The sequence below is a fragment of the Mesoplodon densirostris genome, chromosome 4 (assembly GCF_025265405.1).
Source record: "Mesoplodon densirostris isolate mMesDen1 chromosome 4, mMesDen1 primary haplotype, whole genome shotgun sequence".
In the NCBI taxonomy this organism is placed as follows: domain Eukaryota; kingdom Metazoa; phylum Chordata; class Mammalia; order Artiodactyla; family Ziphiidae; genus Mesoplodon; species Mesoplodon densirostris.
In genome coordinates, this window is record NC_082664.1 from 161,072,984 (window position 1) to 161,086,372 (window position 13,389).

The 13,389-nt window shown below is 41.2% G+C and overlaps 1 protein-coding gene across 3 annotated transcripts in view; it reads left to right on the forward strand.

Moving 5' to 3' along the window:
- The window catches only part of TAF3 (TATA-box binding protein associated factor 3), a 152,435-nt gene that overhangs the window by 110,084 nt on the left and 28,962 nt on the right, over window positions 1-13,389 (forward strand). Inside the window, exons 3-4 of one of the 3 annotated variants that reach the window (XM_060097593.1) lie at window positions 3,629-5,433; window positions 8,572-9,216. In XM_060097593.1, the coding sequence (XP_059953576.1) occupies window positions 3,629-5,433; window positions 8,572-8,733 (1,967 nt within the window). In that variant the 3' untranslated portion in view covers window positions 8,734-9,216. Of the gene's footprint in view, window positions 1-3,628; window positions 5,434-8,571; window positions 9,217-13,389 lie in introns of those variants that run through there. The other 2 variants (XM_060097594.1, XM_060097592.1) reach the window with 2 other exon arrangements.

Consider the following 13,389-nt stretch of genomic DNA (forward strand, 5'->3'; position numbering starts at 1 on the left):
ATGGATTAATAAGCATGGTACATTTTTACAACAGTGAAAATGAATGCACTACAGCTACCTGAAGGGACATAGGTGATGCTCAGAAACATAATGTTAGGGGCAAAAAAGCTGAAGAACATTATAGTGTGACACCACGTATCTGAAGTTCAAAAACAAGTCACTACATACAAATGTGGTAAAACCGTACAGGAAACAAAGAAAGGAAAGATAAAAAAAGACGAGTAGTTACCTGGGGATGAGGGTGGGAGTGAAGAGAGGAGAGGATGAATCAGAAAGGAGCCAAGGGAAGTTGTGATGATGATGATGCCAATGCTGTCTTCCTGAAGTCGACAACTGTTTTACAGGTATCCATTCACTATTATGCTTTATGCCTTACATGCACATCACTTACACGCTCTGCAATTACCAGATAATTTCTAATTCAGAAAATTGTTTTAAATATTTTCACACTTTAAACATTTCACACCTGTTCTTATTAAAGCTTAAGGCTTTCTCTTCCAGCAAAATTCCCTTTTCATTTTGATTAATTTTGATGCTGCAATTGAAGCTTTCTTATAAAATCTTTAAGCGTAAAAAAATTGTAAATTAAAAGTAAACATTTGTATATTTAAGTATTCCTAAAATCAGCTCTTGTAACAGTTTATTTTTATAATTCACTTATATTCCTCTAAACCACATAAAGCTTCTAGAGGCATACAAGTTAACAGCAGGGACTTGAAATAAACAAACAAAAGAAAGAAACCATAAAAATAAAATAACAGAAATGGAGTAATCCCTCCTAGCTTGTGGAGACCACTTTGAATTAAGCTTTATGTTAAATTTTTCTCACTTAAATGTAAGCAGCAACCATTAATTTTTAAAATATTTTTCTGAGTTACTTGAGCTCCAAATTCTAAATGAACCAGTCTGTTTTCTAAAGTATTTGCTGGAAAACAGTCCAGTTTTCCATAGCCCAGTATGACACACATCCTGCAGTTCAAATGCCTATGTGGTCGTCATCCTGCCAGTTCCAATTTGATAGAATTACACACTGGCCAAGTAGTACAGTCTTAAACGCGATGTGTAGAAACCCAATGCTGAGTTGAGCTCACAGTAGCGATGGGGAAAACACATGAAAGGAAACAGAATAGAAAACAGGTCACAATTCTGATCTGGAGAAAGAGGGGGAAGTACACTAGCAGCATGGAGTGATGTTTCTCACTTGGGTGACTGGATGGACGACAGTATTATTCTCGAGTAATGGTAGCAATCATTGTGTCTCCAGTTTGTCTTGTTCTCTGTAGTTTACAAAGCGCTTTCAGGAACATTACGTCTTCCCCCCTTAGTGTTCCTGTTGGAGCGACTTCCGCTGTGAGCCTTTGTTCTCGCTGCCCTCATAAGCGTTTGACTTTGTTCCTGCATCCTCCCCTTGAAAACCGTTACCCCCTTGACCTCTTTGACATCTCCTGATTTCTCTAGTGCCTCCGCTTCTCTTTACCCTTAGAATATCTAAACCTGACTACCCTGACTGCTCCCTTGCTGACATTATCCATTATTGTGATTTCATTGAGCGCAGCAAAGATTTCTCTAACACCCTGTCCTGTTTTCTGAACTTTAGTGTAGCTCAAGGATTGAGCTAATTCATAATCATCTTCCTTCTCTATTTCTTTACTTTCTGTTTGCATGAATGACTGCATTTCTCACTCACCAGGGCTCAAAGCCTTAAACCTGTGTTTGAATCCTTCCTCCACTCTTATACCTAATCACCTATCAGATTCTGTTCATTCTGTCTTCAGAAAATCATCTACCTCTTACTCATTACCGCTTTTCTAGTCCAGACCCTTCTTGTCACTTCCCTACATCATTTCATAACCCCTAACCTGTCACCTCTTCATTAGGATCCATTACCTCCCATCCATCATATATGTTCCTGCCAGAGTAATTTTGCTAACATACACTCCAGTCACTTTTCTCCCTTGTCTGAAAATCTTTACAAGGTCTAAACTACCACTAGAATAAAGATCATGTTTGTTTTTCTGGAATTCAAAACTTCTAGGATCTGGATATAAGCTTGCTAAACTTACTGTATCCTATTTCCCATCTTGCACCCTACCTTCCAGACAAATTATTCCCTGGTTCTTATACAACTTCCTATGTGCACCCCTCCATCTCTGTGTCACCTGTTCCTACATCCTGTACTTCACCATTATCAATCTCCAAATATCCAAAATGCTACCTGAGTAGTCAGGTGTGTCCCAGATCTTTGACATTGAGGTATTCTGTTTCTCCTTTGAACTGCTGTGGCACTTTATCTCTCTTATGGTACTAATCACTTTATACGTGCTAGACACCTACACGGTGACTCCTGCTGAACTGTAAGCTCTTTCAGGTCGTGGTTTATTTCTGACTTATTCTGTAGCTCTTTCAGCCTTTACTATCGTGCATTACGCATGGTAGATGCTTAGTTAATATGTGTGGAGAGAAATAATCTGACCCCACAGCAACTCAGTCAGGTGGGCAGGGCAAGTAACGTTAGCCCCTTTTGAGAGGTCAGAAGACAGCCTCAAGGAGGTTAAGAGATTGCCTTAGGCCTGTTGCTTTGTGACGCCTGAACGCCTGCTGAAACACCATCTTTCTAATGCCAGCCGATGTGTCCTTCATGTCACCACACTGCTTCTCAAAGTGGCTGTCCTCAAGCCAGCGGAACAGAAGACATAAATAGAGTATGAATTGTGTCCAGGTTGGAGATTTACATTTTTCAAACTCCAAGAATTAAAATATGTTATGAAGGTTCTTTTAAAAAATATTCTTGTCTGTCATTTCTGAGGAAAGTAGTCATATAATAACCCATCTCTTGATTTTTTAAAATATTTTATTTATTTATTTATTTTCCTTATTTTTTTGGCTGTGTCAGGTCTTGCAGCACACAGGATCTTCGTTGAGGCATGCAGGATCTTTCATTACGGTGTGCGGTCTCTTTGTTGCAGCACCCGGGCATCTCTCTGGTTGTGGCGTGAGGGTTTTCTCTCTCTAGTTGAGGCGTGTGGGCTCCAGCACGCATGGGCTCTGTAGTGTGCAGCACGCGGGCTCTCTCGTTGAGACGCGCGAGCTCAGTAATAGTGGCGCATGGGCTTAGTTGCTGTGTGACGTGTGGGATCTTAGTTCCCTGACCAGGGATCGAACCCGCATCTCCTGCATTGGAAGGTGGATTCTATACCATTAGACCACCGGGGAAGTCCCCCATCTCTTGGTTTTTAGAGGTAGGGGTGTGTGTGTGTGTGTGTGTGTGTACACGTGTACGTAAGAGGAGGCGGAAAACAGAAAGGCAGTATTTAGTCGAGTTAGGAAAAGAATTAATTAAGGAAGCAGAGGGCAAACAGGAAATCCTTAGCAAACTCCAGATCCTGCATTTAGAGCCACACCACTAGAAAGGAAAACGGTTTGTATATCTCCTGTCACTGGTTGCCGCTCTTCAAAGCACGACAGCTTGCAAGTTTGGAAGGTTCTAGAAAACTTACCACTGTACTCTCCAACAACTGTCAATAATTTCCTTTCTTTCTTAGAAATCATGTTTGAAGCATTGTTTTTATTTCTTAGGTTTTATATATATGTATATTATAATAACACTTCATTTTTCTTCTTTCACCAGAAGAAGAAGAAGAGCAGGTGCCCACCGATGGGGGCACATCAGCAGAAGCCATGCAGGTTCCCTTGGAAGAAGATGATGAACTGGAAGAGGAGGAAATTATCAATGATGAGAACTTCTTGGGTAAGAGACCGCTGGACAGTCCGGAAGCTGAAGAAATGCCCACGATGAAGCGGCCACGCCTGCTAAGCACTAAAGGGGACACCCTGGACGTGGTGTTACTGGAGGCTCGAGAGCCACTCAGCTCAATAAACCCCCAGAAGATCCCACCAATGCTGTCCCCCGTCCACGTCCAGGACAGCACGGACCTAGCTCCTCCGTCACCAGAGCCGCCAATGTTAGCTCCAGTGGCAAAATCACAGCTGCCAACCGCAAAACCGTTGGAAGCGAGGTCGTTTACACCTAAAACAAAGACTAAAACCAGTTCTCCAGGGCAGAAGACTAAATCACCCAAAACAACTCCGTCACCAGCAATGGTCGGAAGTCCTATTCGGTCTCCAAAAACGATATCCAAAGAAAAGAAGTCTCCTGGACGTTCAAAGAGCCCCAAAAGCCCCAAGAGTCCCAAGGTCATCACTCACATTCCCCAAGTACCCATCAGACCCGACACCCCTAACAGGACTCCTTCAGCTACAATAAGTGAAAAAATTAGTAAAGAGACCATTCAGGTGAAACAAATACAAACAGCCCCTGATGCTGGGAAACTGAACCATGAGAATCAGCCGAAAAAGGCCGTCGTGACTGATAAGACCATTGACGACTCTATTGATGCTGTGATTGCACGGGCTTGTGCTGAACGGGAGCCAGACCCTTTCGAGTTTTCTTCTGGATCCGAGTCAGAAGGAGACATTTTTACCAGCCCTAAGAGGATTTCAGGTTCAGAATGTGCTACCCCAAAAGCTTCCACTTCCTCCAGCAACTTCCCCAAGTCCGGGTCCACCCCTCTCCCTCTTTCAGGCGGAACTTCAAGTTCTGACAATTCCTGGACGATGGACGCATCCATCGACGAGGTGGTCCGGAAAGCCAAGATGGGGACCCCTCCCAGCGTGCCCCCCAGTTTCCCTTACATCTCCTCCCCTTCAGTCTCTCCTCCCACCCCTGAGCCGCTGTACAAGGTATACGAGGAGAAACCCAAAGCGCCGGCCTCCACGGACGTCAAAAAGAAGCTGAAAAAGGAAGTGAAGGTGAAGATGAAGAAGAAAGAGAAGCAGAGAGATAAGGAGAGGGACAGGGACAAAAGCAAGGAGAGAAGCAAAGAGAAGGAGAAAGGGAAGGAGACCAGCAAGGAAGCCAAGTATCCCTGGAAGGACTTTCTCAAAGACGAAGAGGGAGATCCCTACAAGTTTAAGATAAAGGACTTTGAAGATGTGGATCCAAAAGCAAGATTGAAAGATGGAATGGTGAGAAGGGAAAAGGAGAAGCACAAAGACAAGAAGAAAGAGAGAGAAAAAGGCAAAAAGGATAAAGAGAAGCGGGACAAAGAGAAAGCGAAAGATAAAGGCCGAGAAGAGAGGCTGAAGGCTGCCCCAGCCCCCCTGGCCCTGCCCCCCAAGGACGTGGCGCTGCCCCTGTTCAGCCCCGCGGCTCCCGTGAGGATCCCGGCCATGCTGCCCTCCTTGACACCCATGCTTCCCGAGAAGCTGTTCGAAGAGAAAGAGAAGCCCAAGGAGAAAGAAAGGAAAAAGGACAAAAAGGAGAAGAAGAAAAAGAAAGAGAGAGAGAAGGAGAAGAAGGAGAAGGAGAGGGAGAAGGAGAAGCGAGAGAGAGAGAAGAGGGAGAAAGAGAAGGAGAGACACAAGCATGAAAAAGTAAGCACTTTATCCTTGGGGGCCCTGTCTGATCCAAGTTCTGTTGAAAGCACAGGTAAACAAAGCCAGCAATTGTCTGTCTTTTTCAGATGTAAATCACCCAGAGCTTAACTGGAAACACGTCTGTAATGCGTTACAAAATTTAATTTTAATTCTCAAACCCATAAACTTGTCATCAACCCCCCGATACATTGGAAAACGTTAAAAATTCATAGCCTAAGAGCAATCTAATCACAGACCATCAACTCTCTGTTAACCACACTAATCTCTGGCAGTTTGTAAAGATCTGTAATCTTCAACAGTGAATAATATTTTTGTAATTATCAGGTCTGCAGCATACTAATTTGTACCCAAATATTAGATACCCGGAAAAGGCAGCACCCAGTTTTCTAGGAGCAGGTAAAACCATGGCGCTGTCCTAAAAAGACAGCAAGGCCCATGGAGTCCTTGCTCACTGATTCTGTTTTGTTTGGTGAGCCATTTTTGCAAGTATTTAAGGTTATGCCTGTCTTCTGCTTTCTGCAGCATCTCTTATTCTTCTATTTTCTGCTTTTTTTTTTTAAACAGGATTTTTAAAAATTTATTTATTTATCTTATTTGTGGCTGCATGCAGGCTTTCTCTAGTTGCAGTGAGAGGGGGCTACTCTTCATTGCGGTGCGCAGGCTTCTCATTGCAGTGGCTTCTCTTGTTGAAGAGCATGGGCTCTAGGCATGCAGGCTTCAGTAGTTGTGGCACGCAGGCTCAGGAGTTGTGGCTCACAGGCTTAGTTGCTCCGCGGCATGCGGGATCTTCCTGGACCAGGGATCGAACCTGTGTCCCCTACACTGGCAGGCGGATTCTTAACCACTGCACCACCAGGAAGTCCCTCTTTTCTGCTTTAATAAGATTAGGACATGTCTCTGAGTATCTAGCTCATCTGGCAGCCTGGTTGGTGGGTAGAAACTAATTCTAAGTATTTTCCCATGTAAGTAAATCAGGCTTCCGTAGAATATAGCCAAAGAAACTGATGTTCATCATGCACTTTGTAGCAACCAGGACCTCGATCCTTTGGGCACAAGATGCGACCTCTGCTTTTATAGCTTTGCTCTCTGTCCACAGTTATTTGGGTTATAGTGGTTGACTTGTTGATGGAGAAATTTCTTTTAAATTTTCTTTAAAAGTGTCTAAGTGTCTGGTGCCATATGTACAGATCCTCAGGTAGTCTTTCCCTGCCCTCTGGGAGCATTCCTCTTTGAGGGTGGCTACAAAATCATACCTAGGAATTTTTTCCACATGATAAAATATGCTGTATTTGACCTACAGCAGCTCCATTATCCATACTTTTGCAGTGTTTTCCATTTCAGACTTAACTGGGAAGATTAGTTTAGCTGACGAGCTAGCTAACCTCTCACATTTTTCTGCCTAACTTTTTTCTTTCTCTGTCCCCCTTAGCTATTATTCTAAAATATAAGGCAGTAGAATGGAAATTCTGATATTAATAACTGAACATCAGCAAGTTAGCAAGATACAGAAATCCAACTCTTTTTTCCATTTTTGAAATCACTTTATCATTGTGTTATTTTTCCATGGTACCCGGAAGATTTTAAAACACTTCCGCGTACCTTAGTGTCTCCCCCGACACACCCATGACACAGGTCCAGCAGGTATTATTATCAACCATTATGGATGAGAAACAGCCTGAGTGACTTGTCCAGGATCAAGGTCATACAACCAGCAAGAGCCGGGTCATTTACACACAGACTTACTTCCCGTTTTGAAATGTTTACGGCTGGTGATCCTGCCCGGCAGCAATTAGCCGCTTACCCATCAGGTACCTAGTAACTTGGCAAATGAGCCCTCAGCACATCAGAGTACTGTTGCTTTCATCACCATCTCACCTCTGGAAAGTCAGTAGAGGTGTTTCAGAGGCCACTGTGAACTTCAGTAAAGCCCATCAGGTTAGCTGGTAACAGCAGCCCATGCTTTTCCTCAGCACCTACCTGACTTTGGCAAGGACATGTCTCTCAGACCATCTTGGCTAGAAGCAAAGGGTCAGTTATGAGTCGCACAGACTTCACCTAACAGAGGAATACAAGTCCTTGTATCAGTTTTGATGGTTATGGATCAGTTTTTAAAGATAAAAACTTACAAAAGTCAGCCATCAGGGCTTTAAAAATAATAAACGTTATTGTCTCTGGAGTTAAACCTGAGTTCCCATCCCGACTTTTTCAGCCCTGTGAACTTGGGCAAGTGGCTTAGGTGAGGATTAAATGAGATAACATCTGAGACCTGCTTATACCATTTCTGGCGCATAAGTAAATGCTGAATAAGTGGAGAATGCGGTGATGGTGATGGCGAGTTTTATTATTCCATTTTGAATCAACCCCTAAAACATAGAAACCTGAATAGAGGCGGCTGCTTCATTGGACCCTGGTGACTGACCTGTGTGTGACAGGGTGAGTCAGCTGTGGTTCCAGTGTTGAAAAATTATGTCTGCTTCCTGGGCATTCTTTTAAATGTTAGCCCTTTGCGCAGCTAGGAAAGGGTAAATCTATTGTAACCTGTGGGATGCCATTGACAAGGAGTAGAAATTGAGATATTAACTTAAACATTGGACTTCTCTTTTTTCAACCCCACTTAATCCCCCTAAGTATCAAGCCATATGAGTAAATGAAAATAGACCTGAAATTGGGTTGCATATGATCTAAGGATTTTCTTACATACGCACAGAAGACAACAAGAGTAAATCAAAACAAGGCATATATAAGCTGCCCCAAGAAAATGTCTGCAGTCAGAAGGCCGAGGGCCGTGGTTTCCTTCCTCCGGCTCCTCCTCACCAGCTCACAGAAGCAACTGTCCTGGACACGGACCTGGATCAGCAAGCAAGGGCATTGTTTTTCAATTAAAAGAAAAACCTCCCCATATTTACTTTACCTACCTATAAAGTTTTTACCAGTCATACCCACTTTTATCAATACAAGAACCAATAAAGATCCCATTAATTAAACGGGAATCTGCATGGTAGTTAGAAGGAGCCTCGGGCTTTGGAATCGGGCAGATCTGAGGCAGGTGTTTTAGTTCTTTAATCTGTAGGCATTTCATCTTTATTTTTCATTTTATTTTATTTTATCTTTTTGGCCGCACCGTGCGGCATGCAGGATATGCCCCGACCAGGGATCGAACCCGCACCCCCTGCAGAGGAAGCATGGAGTCTTAACCACTGGACCGCCAAGGAATTTCCCAGCATTTCGTCTTTAAAGTGGGATATGATAATAACACTTTTTAAAAAACTGCAGAGAGTAATAGTTAACATTTATTGAGTATTTACTGTATGCTAAACACCATATATAAGTTTAGTTCCTTATCACAACTCTATCAGGTAGATACTGTAATTACTGTCACTTTGAGATAAGAATCTGAGGCTTAGAGAGATGAATAAATTTGCCCAGGATCACACACCCAATAAGTGGTTGAACAGGAACCACAATTTCAACCCAGGCCATCATCAGCTGCTATAACTAATGTTCTTAACCACTCTCCTTTCCTACATTTAACTTAAAAATGGATTAAGTGAAATAATTTATGGCACCTAGTTCAGTGATGCACCCTCAGAAGGAAAAATCACTTTCTAGTAGTGGTAATAATCCAGAGTATGGCGATTTATGCAGTCTTCTAATTCCCCTTTATGGGCAGTAATATGCATCAGTCAGGGTTAGAAATGTTGTCTTTCGTCTGTTTCAAGTAGAACCAAAGTAACTTTTTATGGAAAACATACTAAGAGCAACGTGTTAAACAGTCACAAACTTGACCATAATAGCTTTAGCTGTGATAAACCTAATAGAAAATTTCAGAGCAGTTTAAATTTTTATTATAATTTTGTGTTTGTGTTTGTGTCAGTGTATGTATTACATTACTTTATTTCAAACCATGGCTCTTTTTACTTGTGGTATTTTCAGTAAAAAAATAAATAAGAAAATGTCTCGTTTATGTTAGTGGAATTGAAGGTTCATATAACCTTGTATAGAAGACAAGCCAAAATCCATCTGTCGAACTTGGAAATATGTCTTTATGCTCTTATTGGAGTATGATCTGAGAAGACCTGGTAGAGTTTCACCCCAAAACGATGACGTCACAGACTGTAGATAAAAGGGCCCAATACTGGGCCTTGAAGAGCCTGGGCTTTGGCAGTCAGACTGACCTGGTTTTGGGTCTCAGCTCTGCCACTTCTTAGTTGCTCACCAGCTTCTCCTAACCTCTGACCCTCTGCTTCCTTCCCTCTCTCCCTCCTCCCATTCGACACCGGGAAGAGACCGCATCATTATAAAGTATGCTTTCCCTCTGTTTAAAAACAATAGTTTTTATATGTGCTCTAAGAATATTTTGGCTTAAAAGGCTTTCTCTTCTGCCTTCTCATAGGAAACACTGAGTGAAGACTAGTTTGTGTCATTTAAGATACATGGACTCTGACAATCCAGTTTCTTTACAATAACCAATAACGCTGATAATCAACCCAGAGATAATTGGGATCTGTTTATAATGGAAAGCTCATACTTCTGTAATGGAGTGCCCCACGCCCCCACCCCCGTTTTTCTCCTGTTGGCTGATCAATTGTTTTATTTGAGCTAACATTGGCAATTAAGTGAACTAACCCAGATGGTAAATGACATCAGCACACACTTGGTATTTAATGAGTGAGTCTGCTTGGTCCTTGTCAGGCCTGGCCAACAGCTCTGAGGGGGTGAGACCGTTGCTCCTGTTCCTCAGTTGAGAAAACTGCACAGGGAGGTAGGGTAACTTGCAGACAAGCTGTGACATGACCCAGGCCTGTCTGGTTAAAGCCCGTGGGCTTCTCAGGCCCACGATGGAAGCTGGTGAGGGGGATGAGAATGGCTCACAATCTAGAGTAAAGGGCCATCGTGATTTTTAGAAAACTTTAGTCCCTGATCAGCCCATAGTGAGCTCCCATTCAGCTGCCATATTTTTAAGGACAGGCAGTGGCGGTCCTCAAAGCTTGAATGATTTCAGTCATCAGAACAATTAAAATGTCTCATGTTTCTCCAGTCTATCCCCAAATCCCTTAGCATCTGCCCTGAAATAATCTTTTATTGAACTTAAACAGTTTGTTTTTTAGAGAATGAGAAGTGGTCTTCCTGGTTTGTGCCTTTGACAGAAGGTCTCCATCGTCTTTCCTTTCTATGTAAAGTACTGTTGACTCGTTTCCAGCCTTTTCTCATCAGCTTTCATGATTAACTAGTGAAATGAAGGGTTTTCAGTAAATAAAATAACCCCAGTAAGAAGGGGGAAATATTCCCTGCTGTTGCTTATAACTATTTGTTCCAAGGGGAAGCCAGTAACTTAATGTTTAAGTGAGTATGTTTGAATTTATCGAAGTTTCCTGAAGTCCATCCCCAAGGCTTCAGAGGAATGAACTGAACACTTACTGAAAGCCCGAGTCCTGTTTCATTGTCCTCGCGGGATCCCACTTGTTATACTTCACCACAGCCATAGATCTTCTGTCTGTTGAATATTTTAAACAGACTATCAGTGTTAGACTATGTTTCTGAATGGAAATAATGCACAGACTTTCATCGTTAAGAAAGACAACAGGATGGTTACCATTTGTCATAGTTCAGCATCTAAAATATTCGGTTTTTAAATTCAGCTTTTCACCAGTAGTATTTCTGGGTGTTTTTCTGACATATTAGCATAGATAGACATCTGAACTAGTGCTGGCTGAACTTGCTGCCACCCTACCTAGCACACATACATAGGTTTGGTTTTGTTTTGTTTTGTTTTAATGAAAGAAGTTTAACATTTAAAAAAATAGAAAGTAAAACTTGGCCAGATTATATTGACAAAGCTGCCCATTACCTTTTCAGAAAGTCCCTGTCAGGAGATAAACTTTAAAGCTGGAATGCATGAGAGTTCCAAGATAGAATTTAAATTTAAACTGATTCCTTATAGATAAGCTTTTTAAAAATCCACCTCTTTGCTTCAAGTCAGGATTTTAAAAATAAATTTCCCCTTTAAATCTCTTGAGCGATTTTCATTTTTTGCAAGGCCGCACTGCTGGTGTCCCGGAAAAATGGAGAGTTAGAGCTTTATCAGTTGGTGCCCTGAGGTATGTGGCAAAGAAGCTAAATCCTTGAAGATTAGCAAAAAAAATGCAGCACATGGCAATAAGGGGCTTATATGACTACTAGTATTAGTTCAGGTGAAAGAAGTATTGCTTATACATAAAACTGGACAAATCCACTGACAATGTATTTTTAGTTAGCTACAAAGGAGTCTTATATTACTGGACTTTGCCTCTTTGGTGAATTGGGAAGCTTAGTAATCCACTGTAAATGCTCTTCTGCGTGCCCCAATTCTCAGCATCGCTCTAAAGTACTGTTCTTTTATTTTAACCCTTACAAGCTCGTGTCTCCCCCAGATTTTCGCTTCATGCCATTAAAAGATGGCGGTAAGTAATTGAAGTCATTGTCATTTAGTTTGTTGATTGCTGGGATGGACACATGAGAAATTATTTCATGATTGTAGGAAACATCCCTGTGTTTTTATTTGGGTGGGCATTCAGATAAAGTTAACATAAACAAAAGTCTGGTGAGAACTTTTTATTTAGAAACTGTACTTTCTATATCTACATTGTTAGTTAGCATCCTTATTGGTCTTTATCTATGCTTGCTTGAATTTTACCTTTAAGTTAAATCTGCTTTAACTTCTTTAAGAATGAAATTAAAGTATTTAACTATTTTTAGGTAGTGTTGCAATATGTCCTGGTTTGCCTGGGACAGTCCCGTTTACACCTGTTACATGGTGTAAATAACATAGAGAAAAAAATATATTTTACAATGTACCCTAGACATCTCACAAGTATATGTCATTCATCATAAAAGACATTGACAAAGAAACTAAATAGCTCCATGCAAGACATCAGCATTACCAGACAAAAGGACTCAGAAATGTTTGGCAAAGAGTCACGAGTAGTATGGTAGAACAGAGGATGAATTTGGTGCCAGGAGAACTGGATTTCAATCATTTACTTACTAACTTTGTAACTGGCCAAACCACTTAATCTTTCTGAGCCCTTAGTACATGTGAGTAATAATAGCTTCCACACCTACCTTATAGAGTTATGAAGATCAAATTGGATTATGTGTATAGGACACACTTTGTGAAGTGCTGTACAGGTTAAGTTATAATTATTGTGTAGTGTGGTAATAGCAATGGATCAAAATACAATGTGAAGCATAATAATAGTGAAGAAGATTTTTTGAAAGTTAGGGCAAAGAGCTTTATTTTTTAATAAAGCTTAAGAAAGTGTTATTTAAGTGCTTCAATAATAGTATTGTGGGTTGAAGGAACATGGAATATTACTCCCAGTACTCAGGTCAATTAGGAGTGTGTGATCCTAAAATTTTTTAGAATTGAAGAAATATAGGAACTTTATATAATTTTTCATTCTCTGAATTAAAAAAAGTTGTATTCAGTCCTAGTTTTGCTATTTTTGTGACCTGAAAACAGAAAAGGAAAAAGAAACAGGAAAGAAAGGAAAAATGGTTGCTTCTTGTATGATCAGTTTCTCTGTAAAATGGAAACCATACCCCAACCGGTTTGTTAAAGAACCTAAATGAGAACATCTGGAAAATAGCCAAACACAATGCCGGGCAAACATTAAGTGTTTCATAAATGTTTGTTTTGGATGTATTTGTTTATTTTCCCACAGATAACACAGAATGGTGAGAAAAATATAGAAGCCTTAGTAGTTTACAAAATAGGCTAGACCACTGGTTTTCAGATTTGTTTAGATATAGAACCCTGTGTTCAAAAACAATAGAGGAGAAAGTGGACACAAAAATTTTCCCCCTCCTCAGTGACCCTTGACCCCCGAGGCCTTGAGGAAAACCACTGGACTAAGAACTGGGCAAATAAGAGAGACATCTGCCAAAAGTGAGACCATTTAGAGGAGCAGGTTT